The 16,520-nt window shown below is 40.0% G+C and overlaps 1 protein-coding gene across 2 annotated transcripts in view; it reads left to right on the top strand.

The window, feature by feature from the left end:
* Positions 1-5,739: 5,739 nt before the first annotated feature.
* The window catches only part of EML5 (EMAP like 5), a 91,652-nt gene continuing 80,871 nt past the window's right edge, over positions 5,740-16,520 (top strand). For both annotated transcript variants that reach the window (XM_059850116.1, XM_059850117.1), the window contains exon 1: positions 5,740-6,056. In XM_059850116.1, coding sequence (XP_059706099.1) covers positions 5,860-6,056 — 197 coding nt within the window. In that variant the 5' untranslated portion in view covers positions 5,740-5,859. The remainder of the gene's footprint in view (positions 6,057-16,520) is intronic.

Genomic DNA, 16,520 nt, shown 5'->3' with positions numbered 1-16,520 from the left:
ACTGTGTAAAAGGAGGTCAGCTCGACCCCATAATTTTAATCTAATAATTATCATCAGCTAGCTGAAATTCTGATCCATTCCCCAAACAGTATTAACAACATGTTTGGGGGTTGATCATCCTACACTATCCTAGTTGTAAAGAAAGGATTTAAAACAGGTATAAAAGTTATGATCATGTGCAAAGGTGTTGCTTCACATTGGTTTTGATCATATCATAAAATGGAGCCTATGATAGCTGTCACATAAGTAGAATTTAAAGTAAATTGCATTCTATATTTAGTCATTAGTCAACAGTTGAAATTGATTTTAAGAGTTCAGAATCAGATTTTTATCATAAGTCTATTGATAGAAAATGCCTTGGGATTTAACTACCATCCCTTTATGTGCTGCATTTAAACCTTGTGCTGCATGTAAACCTTTAAACCTTGTTGAGGTTGTCCTATGCTATGTCAAGTGCTGATCTTGGTACAAGTTCTTCTAATAACCTAGAGGAATAATTTCAGTACACACATAATTTTACCTAAAATGCACACTGAAAAAAGCTGTTTAGACCCAATCTGTGTGTGTGTTGATTAGACCCATGATGTGTAAACACAGTGCCATTTCTGAAAGAAACTGAGTGCTCCACTGAGGGGCATCAGAATGCATCTTGGTGTCAGTTTGTTGGCAGTCAGAAACACAGTAGTTTTTTCATTATCTGCAGACTAAAAAGAAGTTTCAGCTGATGTTATTTACTGATGTACTTGCATCACTTCCAAATGTCCAGAAATTATTGCTTTCTATACTAATTGTGGATTAATTTAATTTCAGTAATGTTTCTATCTTATTTATCCCTTTGTCAGACCTAAGTTGGGAAACCATCACCTGATGAAATTTCTAAATAAATTTTCTCTGAATAAATGTATTGTGGCCTTAGTTGCTGTCTGTATTGTGACATGTTCATTGTATTTTCAAAAGGTTGCCTCTTTCTTCCAGTGCCTAGCATGAATGTTTTCCAAATTAATACAATTCCTATAATTACCAAGGTGTAATTTAACTTGCAGAAACAGAAAAAATAATGTCTGTAAGATTTAAATTTATACACATATAATTATTATATTTCAATGCCAACCATTATATAGAGTTCATCAATCAGTACCAAAAGAAAACATGTATATGTAGTTACCAAGTTTATAATGGAACTTGCATTTAAAATGGTTACAGAATTGGATGATGCTTTGACAAAGCCCATGATTTTAAAAAGCAGTTGCATTTTTCTCTTCAAAGCATGTCAGCTACACCATTTTGAAATTGTCAGAATTTTTGGAAGTACAGTACAATGTGCTCATGGCTTATTGCTCTTTAGCTCATCATTTTCCAACACCTTGTTATAAAGGATCCTCCTTATATGACCATACCCTGTACATTTCCCATCCTGCATTTCCCAGACTCTTCTGTGTTGAGATGAGATGTGAAGAAATTAGTAACTTTTTCTGTGCTATTTTCTTATCCTTAATTAATTCCCTCGCTTTTTGATGATGCAGTAGACCTACTGATTATGTCAAGCCTTCTTGTTTCTAATGTTATTCTTACAAAAATATCTCTGTTGTTAATTTAATAAAATATCTTAGTTCTTTAAAACTTTTATTAATTGACATCTGGTATGTTGCTGGCATGGTATAAAATACCTCATTGCACTTTCATTTTCTGAAGGAGAATTAACTCATCTAGTGTTTGAGCTTGCAATACTGTCTTTTTTTGTCAACTTCTTATTTTTATCCAATAGTGAGCAGGCCTCTGTGATCCTACATGTTTGCTTTAGTGCTGTTAAATGGTATCAGGTAATTCTTATTACTCTCTCTTAAGTAGGTTTCTTAGTTTTGAAGAATATTATTTTCAGACATTGTGTTCCCATAATAGACTGGGACCTTTTAATCTCCAAGAATGTTGAAATTAATGTTGTCACTGTTTTCATCACTTTCATATTATATAATTATTACTTGAACCAGCTACTCTGTATTACTTAGGATTTAACAGTGAATAATCCCTCATTTTGTGTGCTCTGGAATTAGCGGTTCCAGGAGCATTTGTTTAAGAAATCACTTCTCTAAGCCTTGTTACATTTAGCAGAACACAAGATACATTGTAAATATATTTGCAATATGCTAAAAAGTATGTTTTCTTATAGGTATGCACGGTGAGACATAAAAATGCCACTTATGGGATTTCATTTAGGGAGGTGATGTACCTGTGTCACTGTATACTAACGAAACATCATTTGCAGTGATGTGTATGTAGGAATTATATAGAACATAATAAGAAAAATATAAACCCCACCACAGGCAGCTAAGGCAAAACAGCCAAACTCTTGTGAAATGCCTTGCTGGAAGAACATGAAATGTCTTATTTATCTAAAAGGTCATTTGTTTCCTCGTACAGTGATAGCGGCAATAAGGCATACCTGACCCTGCCATTGGCTCAGCCGTCAGACCATGGTGTTGATAACACCAAGGTCGTGGGCTTAAATCCTGTATGGGCCATCCATATAAGAGCTGGACTCGGTGACCCTTGTGGGTCCCTTCCAACGCAGAATGCCCTGTGCAATCTGTGACATTTCCTTTCCCTGCGAACCCCGCCAGGAGGCCCGGTGCGCTCTGCCAGCCGTGATCAGCACCTCGGACAGCGCCGTGCCCGTCCCGCTGGCTCGGCCGCGCGTCCCGGGCTGCGGCTCGGGAGCGGGGGATGCTCCCTGCTCCAGAACAGCTCGGAAAGGTCTGGCCGTGCTCACTTTCTGCAGCTACCGAGAAGGAGAAACGGCAGCGTCTGGTGTCTGAGTTCTAGGGTAAATGAACAACGCTTACAAGGATGCCACACTGATGGAGGGATACGGCGGGGCCTTGTGGCTCCCAAAGCCTTGAGTGCCCGCTGTGAGTGAGTGATATGGGTGGAGACATCCAGAGGCCAAGGGAATGATGTGTATCCGAGTGGGAACGCTGGACAGAGCAAAGAGAGAGGAAGAGGTTGTTACACTAGGCTGCTTCCCATTCCTGTCAAGAATAGATAGATGCCAAGTGCATAAAATTCCACTTGCATCCCTTGTGCATCAGCATAAGGTTAATAAACTATGAGAATGAATAGTTTTCCTCTTGTAATTTTCTCTCAGGCATTGGCCCATTTTAGAGATGGTAGTAAATTCCTTAAAAATCTAAAGAAAATGCTGGCTGTTAGTGTGGGGCATGTGATGTGCAGCTGTTGCCCTCCTCACACTGCATGTATGTAGTTTTTCTGAGTATGGATGTGGGTTCTTCTGTTGATTACACACTATATGTTCTGCAACTTCCAGTTAGAGACAGTGTTGTTACATATTAAATTTTCTTCCTGATTGCTGGTTTTTGTTTTTTTTTTTTTCTCTCTCTTCAGTTTTAGTTTTGGATCAGGTGACTGAAAACAGCCTATTTACTTTCCCCTACCAAATACTCTCTTGTTCTATTTTCTGAGTTGCAAGTAAGACAATGAGATTAACAAATTTAGTTTCACTGAAGTTAGTACTGCACATTAGTACTGATCTCAGGAAAATCAGAATTTCACTTTAAGTAATAATCTAAGAAAAATATGTGTTTATAAATTAGAAGAAAGTAAAGACTATAACTATAATTACGGGGTTTGTACATTCATATTTAAATATATGTTATATAGGCAGTAAATAGAAAAGGAATATATTCTTAACTTATACCATAAAAATACTCCCACTTTCAAATGAGCTTTTGCAACATCAGAAGTAAAATACATCAGATGCCTATGCATGCTGATAATCAATCCAATTTCCAGAATGAGATTAGGCATCATTATAGACTTTTTCTCTAAGCACCTTTCCCATGGGATAGCAGCACAGAGCAGCCATGTAGAGTTAACATCTGATTAGAAAGACTAATACATTTGGCAGTTCTAAGACAAGCTAGTTGGGAATTGTCCAGTCCATTTCTCTGGCTACTTACCCCTCCTGAAACTTCCAGGGAAACCATGGCTCCCCAAGTTCCAAGGTGCTCCAGCTGTTTAGGAAGCAAAGGAGAAGGAGAAAAAACTGCTTATGATTTTCTGAGAGTAAGATTTGCTTCAGTTAATATATATTTTAGTCCTGATTAGGGATTTAAGTCCTTTTCTTTAATTTGTAAAATTGTATGTTTCATGGAAGGGTAAGCTTCCTTGTGTGTAAGTTTCAGGCTACATGAATTTCTCTGCAAATTTCTCTTCCATGCTGTGTTGTCTTCATTAAAGGTGTGGGACTGAAAGCTGCATCTGAGCCTGATGTCACAAACACTGTCATTGTAAGAGCTTGAGAAAAATATTGTCTCAGTGTTTTACATTGTGAAACTATGTTAATATAGAGGTAATCGACTGGAATGCTTACATGCATGCATTTTTGCAAAAGAATTATTTTTTTCTAAAACAATGAAATATTAATAAATAAAATATTAAAGTTTATGCGAGAGAGATTTAAGAGAAAAAACTCCCTCTAATTAAAATAAAAATAAAGTAACACAGAAAAATGTCTCCAGTACAAACTAACTAGTTAAGAGTTAATTTTGTGGGAGAACAGTCAATATGAGCAATAATATAGTAAAAGAGCAAAAGAAGATAAAGAAACGTAGATTTAACAATAAATCCTAATAAACTAAATGCACTTGGAAAGCCAAACCTGTGCTGAAAGTAATAGGGAAAATATTTGGTTTATTTTATATTGTCAAACCGGACAGTACCCATGAGCTTTTAGAACAGAATTCAACTCTATAGCACAAAGCTGTTGGCATGATCATGTCCTGTGCATTTATTTAGCCAGCACGGTGCCCTATAGAGTGACAAAGCTGGGGGGGAGCACATTTTTCTGACCAAAACTCTGGACGTGGCGAGGGGGTTCCCGGGCGCTGCTGCCTCATGCGGCACGGAGAAGTCGCTTCCACGTCGGTGAGGTCGGAAAGCGGTGACTTTGCCATGACAAACGCTTTGAGAACTGAGGCTGAAAAGTTCTGTATGGGGAAATTAGGGCTTGAAGGGGAAGTCATTTTTGTGCGGTGCATGACTCAGGCGGTGGGCTGAAAGGGTTAACTAATCGTCATTAAAAATTACAGTTGGCATTTTCTTCTCGGATGGCAGGGAGCTGGCGTGCCGCCGGTCCCCAGTGAGAGCGGGGGGTGGCTTGCACGCACGGCCGAGAAGGGGCTGGGACTTCCAGCCCCAGCGGCTGCCGAGAGCCGGCGGCGGTGCGTCGGGGGAAAGGCAAGGGACGGAGACGTTCCCCGAAGGGACAGTAAAAACAAAAATCCCCCTCAGCTTGGGGAAAGGGGAGAAGACAGAGCCTTGCTTGAGAAGGGAAAAAAGAAAAAAAAAAAAAGAAAAGGTAAATATAGAAAAGCCCCGAGACACGGCACAACGCGCCGTGGTGAAGCGCCCTCCCTCCCGCCCGCTCGCAGCCACCGCTTGGTGGCCGGTCCCCGCTCGATCTCCGCTCGGTCCCCGCGTCGCCCCCGCCGCCCGCGCCCCCCGCCGCCCGCCGGGCCCGCCTGGCCGCTGACGGCGCCGCCCTCGGCGCAGGCGCATCCGGGGCGCGGGGGGGCCGGAGCGGCGCCGCGCCCTCGCTCCGCGTCCCGGGCGGTGTCTCAGCGCAGCCATGTCTGGCGGCGCGGGGCGGCGAGGCGCGCTCGGGCGGCGGCGCCCTCTGTGAGGCGGCGGCGGACGAGCGGCGGCGGCAGGCATCCATGTCGGCGGGCAGGGATTAGCGCGGCGGGCACCCAGCCGAGCGGAGGGGGCGGCCGGCCCGTCGCCCCCTTCCCGCGGGGTCTCCGGCGGGAGCGAGCCGTACCCGGCTGGCGGGGGCGGGTGGACATGGCTGACCGGAGCGCGCCGAGCTGCCACCTGCGGCTGGAGTGGGTCTACGGCTACCGGGGTCATCAGTGCCGCAACAACCTCTACTACACGGCCGCCAAAGAGATCGTCTACTTCGTGGCGGGGGTCGGCGTGGTCTACAGCCCCCGGGAGCACCGGCAGAAATTCTACCTGGGGCACCAGGACGACATCATCAGGTACCGCTGGCGCCGCGCTCATCCCGCCGCGGGCTCCGACCCGCTCCGGCCGTCCCAGCCCCGCAGCCCGGCTCGTCCCCCGCTCGCTCCTCCCTTCCCCCTGGAGCGGGGCGCGAGTGTCCCCCAGCCGCCGCCTGCCCCAGGTGCCGTCCCGGGCAGCGCCGGTGATGCGCGTCTTGTCGGTGCTGTGCGGATCCGGGGGTCGGACCGAAATACATCAAGGACAATCAGCGCTTCCTCACCGCCCCCCCCCCCCCCCGCCCCCCCCGCCGGGCTTCGCCGTGGGTAGAAACAGCCTGGAAATGGTTTTTAGCTGTCGGATTTAATCAGCCGTGTTGTGTGTCCCCCACTGCCGCCGGTGTGCGGTGCCGAAACTCGTACGGGCGCCTGTCCCCGGCGCGGCAGCCCGAGGGTCGCCGCTCGGTCCCCGGCCGCCCCTGAAAGTCAAAGGGCCGGCGGGAGGAGAAGCATTAATCGCGTGTGTTCCCGGAGCACTTGGGCTGCGGAGGAGGTTAATCTGGAGCAGGTAGACCTTTGTCTGGTGTTTAAAAGGCGACGATTACATGGGGAATTAGTGGCCTGCCTGTAACTCACGCAACTTTTAGGGTAATCTTAAAAGAACAGCCCTTCTTGAGAAGTTGCGGCTTCTTCTACAGCTCAGTATTTCATTTGACAGGGAATGTTACCAGGTGCAGCGTCCATTAAAAAAATTAATTACAAACTGATGTTGCAAAATAAGTGTGCTGGTATGATTTCTTATATGTCTTTCCACTCCAAGGATGCTTTTGTAAGCCTAGTGGTGTTGTGAGATCAGTAAGAGAATTTGAGTAGTATGAAGGGCAGATGTGAGCCTGAGTCATCAATCTTTTCCCTTACAGTAGGTGTCATTGCAGATGGATTTTAAATTCTGATTTCCTTTGGTCTTCCTGTTGGGGTAAGAGCTGTCAGTAGATACTTTTGTAGGTCTTTTGTATGTTTAATAGCACAAAATTTGTTTTTATGATGCTTAGTGCTCCAAGGCATACCTCTGTATGTGTTACTCATGAGTAACAGGTATTGCCTGTAGAGAGCAGAATAGATGCCATGTCTTTCATTTAAGCTTTTAGACACACTAGAAAACTTGGTCATGACGGCCACTTTTCCCCTTTGTTTAAATCTTTTGGAAGGAATTTAAATAGCTTTGAAGTATGGCTGTGAATGTTCCTAAGAAGGGTGTCACTTCCACAGTACATTTCTCCTTGGTGCTAGATATGTGTAGTCATTGTAGCATGGTAGAGTGTCGTACCAGGGGTGTTGAGTCAGGAGTTTGAATCACTATTATTTGCATTGCTTAATATTTTAACATTCTCACTTAAATCCAGGAAAAACTGTTTTCTTAAGAACTGCTAGCCACCTGTGATGTCAGGTGCTGCAGGAAATCCAGATCTGCACCTTGCTATTGTGCTACGGAAGCGGTGGCTCCTGCTCGTTCTAAGGTCACAGCAGTGTAATATTACACATTTAATACCATCTCTTCAGGAGGACTTCCGAGTGACACTGTTTGTTTCAGTAGTACTTCTTGTAGCAGAAAAAATAAATGGTTTGAGCTATGACCCGGCAAGTTTTTTGTTTGCATGTGGTAACAGTTTCTTGCTCAGTCTCTCTCAGTTTTGGTACAGTGTGTTACACTTGGCTAAAATGTGACAGAATTGTTTAGAATAGTACTAAACAAAAAAACCCCACAGAACCCAACAAACAAACAAACAAAAATCTGCTCTAAGTCATCTAACTGGAGAGAAAGTGTGTCTGGTTTGTGTATGTACTTTGATTTGAACGATAACATGGCCCATTCAAATATAGCAGTTTCTTCTGCTCTGAATTGTATTGATGCAAGAATATAACTCTAAGTAGGATAAGTATGCAGTTAGAATTTTGCATGGTTCTTAAATGCAAAAGCTATACAGAAATATTAGTATGCATAAAGAGGAATGCTTGATTTAAAAGCAGTGTGGCTATTTCTAATAGTACAATTAGACTTGCATTGATAAGTCCTTCACTTCCTTCATTTCTCTAAAATGCAACGTGGTACCATTTAAATGCCCTCTCACACTTTTTATGACTAAACTTGGGTATCTAAACATGTTCTTAATATTTAAAGGAGACATAGGAAGGTCAAATATTTAAAAAAACAAACAAACAAAAAAAACAACAACAAAACCCAAAGCCCAAAAAGCAAGTGCAAAAATTGGATTATATAATATAGTAATCAGTGTTACTAAATTTTCTCTCTGAAGAAAAACTCAACTGTTGTATTGGAAAAGAATGGATATATTTTGTGCTTTAACAGTCTCAGCAAGTACTGTGCATGCTGACATATTTGGGATTTTTTAGTGAAAGCAATGGGAGGATTAAGTGTCTTTTTACAAGTATGGGATCTAATTTGTGAAAGCAGTTCTGGAGTCTGAAAATCTTATGTATTTAAAGAATCAAACTTTCATGAGCCTAGCTCCATAGCTACAAGGACTAAGCATAAATATTGCTCACTACATGGTGATATTATTAGTACTCTTCATTATGAGAACTTTTATATTGCCAGCATTCTTTAGATGACATTGTAATTGTAAACATCAATCAGGAGGGAGGAACTGCAGTTCTTAAGTTAGAGACCATTTCTTTAGTAGTAGAAAACAGTATTGGAGTAATGGACAGTCATAGGACATTTTCCATTGGAAAATTCTAACACTAGCAGTTAGTTTTTGTTCTGCTTTGAAGTTTTACCTGCTTTTGTTAAATGAAACCCTGTAAACACACTGTAAGATTTTTTAATATGAGTAGGTGTTTTAACATGATTTGTTTTCAGTATGAGTGTCTAATCTTAATTTTAATCATGGTGTCCACACCCCAAACTCCTCAGCCTCAGTTAACTGTGTACTAAAAGTAAGAGAGCTCTCTTTCAGTGTTTTGTCCCTCAGACCCTCAGATCTATTGAAAACTCTTTTGGACTTGAAGAGGATAATTAGGATCATTTCAAACATCTTTTTGGTCTATTTTGGTGGTTTGGTTGGTTGGTTGGTTTGTTTGTTTGTTTGTTTGTTTTAATTTGAACAATCTCAGTTGTAATCCATTTTTAAAAGAACTTTTCTTGCTTGCTGTTGAGCTTTTGCTTTTTATGGATTTTTTTAATCTCATCTGAGAATTATTTTCCAGAAATCAACTCGCTATTCTGGAGGATACAGTTACATGTTTTCAATCTTGTTTGTCTCCCATTTCTTACTCATTTGCATATTTTTATGGTTGAGGTCGAGGAATGTGTGCAAACACTTGTGGAAAGTATCAGCTGCAGAAATGCTTTAGAAATTTGCATCTTTCAGGAGTGCAGTTAACTGAGTTTCTCATATTTTTCAGGAGTAAATAAGGAGAAAGATCTTGTACATGAAATCTCAGGTGACTGGCTTTGATCTGTTGCCAGCCGCCTAACTTGGATGTCTGCTGTGTTTGTGGAAAAGTTCCCCTGTCCAGCCATGGCTGTGTATGTGTAGGCAATACTAATACTGAATGAAAATGCAAGTTATTCCTACACAGCTACTGGTTTCAAGTGTGTGTTCTCTAGGATTTCATGCATCACCAAACTAGCTTGTGATCTGTAGAATGGTTTGCTTTCTGGTAGCTGAGGAAGAAACAGTATCTTGGTGTATTCAGGTTAGGTTTTGTTCTCTCCATAATTTTATTGGTTTAGAGGATCATGGGATTTTTAATGCTGGCTGATCTTCCCATTTCAGAGACACCCAAGGGGGATTGTATTTAAATCTGATCTGAATCAAGATTTCAGATGATGCCCCCTCAGAGTTTTAACTTGTCATAGTGTAAAACTCATGCTCACGTTGAGGCTCCTTATTTATCTGGGCTAGCTAAAGCATATTTATGTATTTTTTTTTTTTTATATGAGAAGATTGGAAATCCTGAACTTATCCACCTTTTAAAATGGCTTTCTACTGGCAAAAGCCTTTGATGTCACTAGAATAATTCTCTATGCTGATGTGCTCCATGGAGACCACTGACATGCTCCAAGGTGACTTGTAGAATAATTTTTCCTTTTGATGCATTTTTTGCTCCTTTTCCCTTTCCCTTTTCCCTTTTCCCTTTTCCCTTTTCCCTTTTCCCTTTTCCCTTTTCCCTTTTCCCTTTTCCCTTTTCCCTTTTCCCTTTCCCCCTTCCTTTCCCCCTTCCTTTCCCCCTTCCTTTCCCCCTTCCTTTCCCCCTTCCTTTCCCCCTTCCTTTCCCCCTTCCTTTCCCCCTTCCTTTCCCCCTTCCTTTCCCCCTTCCTTTCCCCCTTCCTTTTTTTCTGTACTTCTAACCCTGTGACCATCTTTTTTTTTTTTTTTTTTGCTTCAAAGTACTGGAATGTTACTGGGAATTAATTTTTCATCTGACATTGATGATGCTATTGAAAAATAAAACCAAAACATAAGGTTAAACCAGTGCATCTTTTAGAGACCTTTAGTAGACTTGGGAAAATTTTATATTCTGCTTTCCATGAGGTCTGTTCTTGATTTCAAACTTTAGCACTTATTTGAAATTCTCCTTTTGCAACATTATCTTTATGCTGACACAAAACAACCACACAACTGTGCCAGCCACAGAAAGAAGAATTATGTTTCTCTGACAGAAGGAAACAAATGAGGAAGAGTTGTTATCTGTCCTACTTTTTAAATATCCATTATGTGAGCTAGCTGGTAAATAATAGTGCTTTTGTATATTCTTCCTAGAACTTAATCACTGTGACTATTTGATTAAGATGTCTGTGGTACATTTAGGTTTTATTGCTTTAGGTAGTAGCTGGCACATTTTATGCTAATAAGAACTCTTGAATCTCTGCTGATAATGGCATTTATGGCTCTGCTTTCAGCATCTCTAAGCTGTGTCAAAGAAGTTAATTTCCCTTCTTGTCTGAAGTCTGTATATTTTTCCTTGTCTTGGACTAAGTTGGGGAAAAGAAATCATGTATCATTTGCCCCAGGACTCATGCAGTGTTCTGCTTTTAGAGTAAACATAACTTAAACAATTATTCAGAAAACATTGAAATTCTTTACCATTAGGAGTTCTAGTACCAGAAACTAGCCAATACCGTATTTCAAAGACAGAGGAGAAATAAATGGTTGTACTTTCTGCTTAGTTAAAACTTGGTGGTTTTCCCCTTTGTACCCCTCTGTATCCAAGACTGTAGAGAGGTAAATTGCATGTTTACAGAGAGCAGAGGTATATGCAAGACAGGTAGAAAGAATGGCAAAACATTTGTCTCTGTTCTCACAGAGACAGGGTTTGGCTGATTCCTACAAATTAATTTGCTTGTTTAAATCATGGCTTTTCTTAAGGCAATTTTCCTTGTTGCTGTGAACTCTAGGGATTACCTGAACTTTGTTTCCCAAGGAAAAAAAATAAGCAGCCAAACCTCAGGCCACTAAACTGTGATCATTTCAGGCACTTGATTTAAGACTGTCATCTTTTAATATTTCAAATTTCAACTCAATCTCCTTCCTGAGATACTATGATTTTGTTCTTGTATTCCAAGGCAAAATAAACCATTTCATTTTAGTGTCAACATTTCTTAGCTTCTAGTGTGAATCAAAACCACTAAAATCATCTCTTCTCTCTGGTGTTAGTGCTGTCTGCCAACTCTGATTTATCTATTTGTTGTCACACTCTGAGTGTTAGTCTAACCATCAACATCTAAGGAATTGTTGGACTCTGTCAGCTGCTTTCTAAGACTGCTCCTAGATAATGCTCTCTGGGAGGCAGGTCCTGCCTTCCTCTGTGTGCCTGTCAGCTGTGGTTTGCAAGCAGAAATTCTAGCAGTGCAGTGATTAGTCACATCCTAGTTTTGAATGGCAGCAGATCTTTTCTTCCCCCTCCCTTTTCATTAACTATGCAGTGTTATGACTTTGGATGACCTGCTGTTGGACTTTTTTTAGTAAAGATGCTGTGAATTTCTACCATCTCATTGTATCATTCTGCCTCTCTTTGATCCCTTTTCATTAGATTCTAGTAATTAAAAAAAATTATGAACAAAAGAGACTATTTTCTCAGAAAAAGAGCCAAACAGGTTTCACAAGAACATAGAGGGAAGTTATTTTCTTTCCATGTTTTGTGTTCCCCCTGTAGTCTGACACCTTAAGAGTTCTCAAGAAACCTCAACAAACAGTTGAAGCAATTGAATGTTGGGGTATCTGCTGTCAGGTTTATTGTCTTGTTCTTGTCTGGAATAAATGGTGTATATTTCTGACCTAACTCCAGATGACAGTCAAGCACAAATATTAAGGAATGGATACTAAGCACAGCTACAGAATTTTGTCAGGTGAAATTCTGTTAATTGGTTTGGCAGCAGATCTGTGAATTTTCACTAGGAATTTAATGATTAGTTGTGTATTTTGGATTTCAGGGAATGTAACAGAATGAATACTAGGTTACCACATAAGGAAAAATTTCTAATTATTATGTGTAACATCTTATGTCTTTTGAATTGTGAACGTGACAAAGGAAAAAAGCTTAAGCATGTTCTGGTGAAGAATTCTTTGTATGGACTTGAATTCTATACAGTCCCTATCTTCCTTTGTAGAAAAGAACTTTGTTGTTTATTCATTTGCAGAAAGGCAATCTCCCAAACTATTTCAATAATTATAGCCATTGAAGAAGGCCAGTCATCCCCTATTGTAGCCTCTAATAACTGGAGGGAAACAGGAGTAAAATCCATTTTATAGTTATGCTTCAAATGTGAAATGGATCATGCATAGAAACACCTCAAAATGTAGCTTGTCTAATACTTAGGAAACATACAAGGTGCACACAGCTTGGATTATTAGGTATGGTGTTGGGAAACCAGTTTTTGTTCTCAAGTCCCAAGGAAGGTCTTTGGTAGGAGTATTTCCCCTTGACTCAGTGCTGGTGAGGCTGCCCCTGGAGTACTGTGTGCCATTCTGGGCTCCTCAGGACAAGAGACATGAGGAACTGCTAAAGAGAATCCATTGAAGGACTAAAGATGATTAAGGATCTTGGCCAGCTCTCCTGATGAGAGGCTGGGAGAGCTGGGGCCATTTGGCCCAGACAGGAGAAGGCTCAGAGTGCATCTGATCCATGTATATAATAAACAGCTGAAGCGAGAGTGTGAAGAAGATAGGTGGATCCAAACTCTTTTCAGTGGTGCTCAGTGACAAGTCAAGTGACTTTCCAACCAAAAATAAATCCTGTAGACCCATGCTGAGCAGTAGGAGTTTCCAGAATTGGCGGTTGAGTTTGAAAGCTTCGGTGTTTTGACTACAAACATTATTTATTACTTTCTTCCCATGGGCAAATTCAAATAAAAATCATTTTATATAAATATAATTAAGGAAATAATTTTTCAGATTATTTTTTCTTTAAGAAAATTAGATATGAATTATAGATCATGGGGTTTGGTATGCAATAGAATGTTTACTGTGAAATTAAATACCTTTCATAGTATTTTCTGTAACAAAGAATGAGCTTTGGGTGTGTGCTGGTAGGCTCCTGCTGAAATGTGGCACCTGGGGTTCATTCTCCATTTGCACTTGATGAGGAAACCACATTCTTGCTTCGAAGGATGAAAGCAATGTAATGCTGAAGTCATGTGATGTGCCATTCTGAGAGGTCAAATACAGGCACCCAAATCACTTGAGCAGGTTAAATCACCAAGCCATTGTACTTTGTTAATAAGCCATTAAGGCATTTTTGTTTTCGGAATATATTTTGAGGAAATGATTTCTCTTTTTCCCCAGAAAGTTTCTATTTCCAGCTGAAAAATCATGTATTCTCCTTAGCTTATTCTTTGGGCCTATGTGGTGTCATGTTTTATTTGTTTATACTAAAGATAACTCAATTAACTCACTTTACCATTTCCAGATGATCTTTTTGAGCATACTCAGTTTATTTCCCTCCATGAAAGAAGCCATTACTTAAAACCTAAATTGTGCCATAATTAAACTAAGCACTCCTCCTATAAGCCTCTAGCTTCAGTATCTTTTGTCTATCAGTCAAAATGGCATTTTTTACAGCAGAAGCAATTGCTGGGACAGGGTGAGATGATTACCCTGCTGACCATTTTATACTGTGGTTAACGAGGGCAAAGTCCCAGTTAAGCTCTTTCCAGCTTTTCATGCTAAGTGGTCTCAAATTGTCAAATGTTTACAAGTCTGAAGGGAAGATTTGGGTGCATATCTTAAACAGATCAGGGGGAGAGATGAAAGACAATTATGTGCCTTCTCCCTCAGGAAAACCAAGTTTTCTCAGTAGTTCTAGACATGGTCTGGAACATGTTATACTGTCTGAAAGATGTTTTTTGAGGGATTTAGTGTTGAAACTTCATTAATTTATTTTTTTTTACCTACAGTTTTGTACATCATCTTTAAAAAAATATTTTTCTTGGATTTGGTTTGATAAAATGAAAATATTTTAGGAATACAGAATAAAAACATTCCTGGATTCAGTTCGAAGTGAGACTAGAATAAGCCTCTTGTTTAATACACCTGCGTACCATTGAAAACTTTACTTTTCCTAATTAAAACTACACAAATAGAAATACCAAAAATATCCAACCAGATTTGAACATTTAAAACATACTAGAAGTTGATTAAAGTAGATCAACCCAGCAAGGAGCTAGGCTTAGGAGCTTGCTTTCATGCATTGTGCTTTTCATAGCCAGCAGTCACATCACCTTCTGATCTGATTCTGTCAGCACTCACAGGCAAGGTCAGGTCAGGTCAATACTCAGATGGGAAAATGTCTTGGTGCTGTAGAAAATGCTTCTCTTGATTTGGTGGTTGGGTCTTTTTCTCAGAACTATTGCAACAACATGAGGCTCTAGGACAATGTCTGAGAAGAACAGGAAATGTACCCAAAAGCTTAATAATGTTTGATTCCTAAAAATTTTGGAGTATTTCTGCAGAAATGTTGAGGTCTGCCCTAATCTTTTAGGGCAGTAACTTAGCATGTTTCAATAATTTTGAACTCTGGATTTTTTTATCCCTCTCTAATTTTTTAGATTGCAAACCGTAGTGTACATGTTCTGTATGACATATCAAAAAAATTGGTTTAGACTTTACTGTAATTAATAACGCAAAAATTGTAGGCTTTTTAAAAAAGATGTGTGGTTGAAACAGAACTTGAAATAATTGCAGAAAGATGTTTCTAGTTTTATGCCATCTACATTTTGGGGTTTTTGAAGTTTAAACTGACACTGACATTAAGCTAAAAAATCCATAGAATTTAGTCATACCTTTTATAATATATCAAGGGTTTTTTTTATTTCAAGATCTAGTTTACCTAGTTTTTCAAAATATTATTACACGACTTAGATAGTTGTATTTGTGATTTAAGGCAACACTTGTTTAGCATTAAAGACTTTAAAGCAAAAGTAATTTGTTATTCATAAAAGTGGCAAAGGTGTCTAATCCGTACTGATAAAGATTAGGCATATGCTCACATTAAAATTTAGATTTGTTAAGATACACCTAAATTATAATGCTGTTATATTATGATCAAGGAAATTGGTTTATTCACAATATTTTTTTTACTTGACATGAACTATTGGTTTTGCTACATTTACATGGTAAGCAAAGCTACTGGGCACTTGAAATACCTTGAAAAGAAAAATAAAGCTGTAATTTTCCTTGAACTTAGGTAGCAGAGTGTAAAAGCTCCCATAACCATCCCAATAATTTGCTTGAATGTTTGACCTAGATGGTGTTGAATGTTCTCTTCAAAATACATGTACTGAAGATATTTTGCCCAATGAGATTCTGGTGTGGTATGAATTTCCCCTGGTGTAACAGTGAAGCACTTTACAGAATGTTATAGATACATACAAATCACCTTCATTAGAGCACAGATTGCTCTGATTACTCCACTGGCTACAAAAGACTTCCACTTCTGCAAGCAATACCCAGTATCATTATTTGCACTGCTGTTAGCTATTACATAGTAATAGTAATAGCTGGTAGCTATTACCATAGTAATAGGTAAATGCAGTGCTTTGAAAATGCAGTGCTTGGTTTGCACAAAAAAGGTCAGAATCAGCCAAGATTGCCTTAACTCTTGGGAGCAAAAGCTAGGATTGAATTTTTAAGTCAGGTTTATGATGCCTATCTTTTGTATTGCAAAAGATAGAATCCACAAAGGATTCCAGTGTGTGCACCATCTGATAACATCACTGCTACTCTGCATTTAAAGCAAGATGTCTTTGTGAGACCACTTCAGTTAGAAAAGCAGTGTTCCTTGTTATTTTACCTAGCTGCTAGAGGACATCTGCATCATTAAATCTCCAAAGAAATACTATAGCTTTTCTTCAGAAAAGCTGTCCACAGCCTAGTTGCAAAAGACTTTCCTTTAACTGGGAATCCTCATTACTGTTGAGAGGCTTCCTGCTGGACTCCTTTTCTTTTGAATAAGTTCTGTAAGGTGGTGCCTGATGGTTATTTT

The sequence above is a fragment of the Haemorhous mexicanus genome, chromosome 6 (genome assembly GCF_027477595.1).
Source record: "Haemorhous mexicanus isolate bHaeMex1 chromosome 6, bHaeMex1.pri, whole genome shotgun sequence".
Lineage (NCBI taxonomy): Eukaryota > Metazoa > Chordata > Aves > Passeriformes > Fringillidae > Haemorhous > Haemorhous mexicanus.
This window is presented reverse-complemented; position numbering and strand designations above follow the sequence as displayed.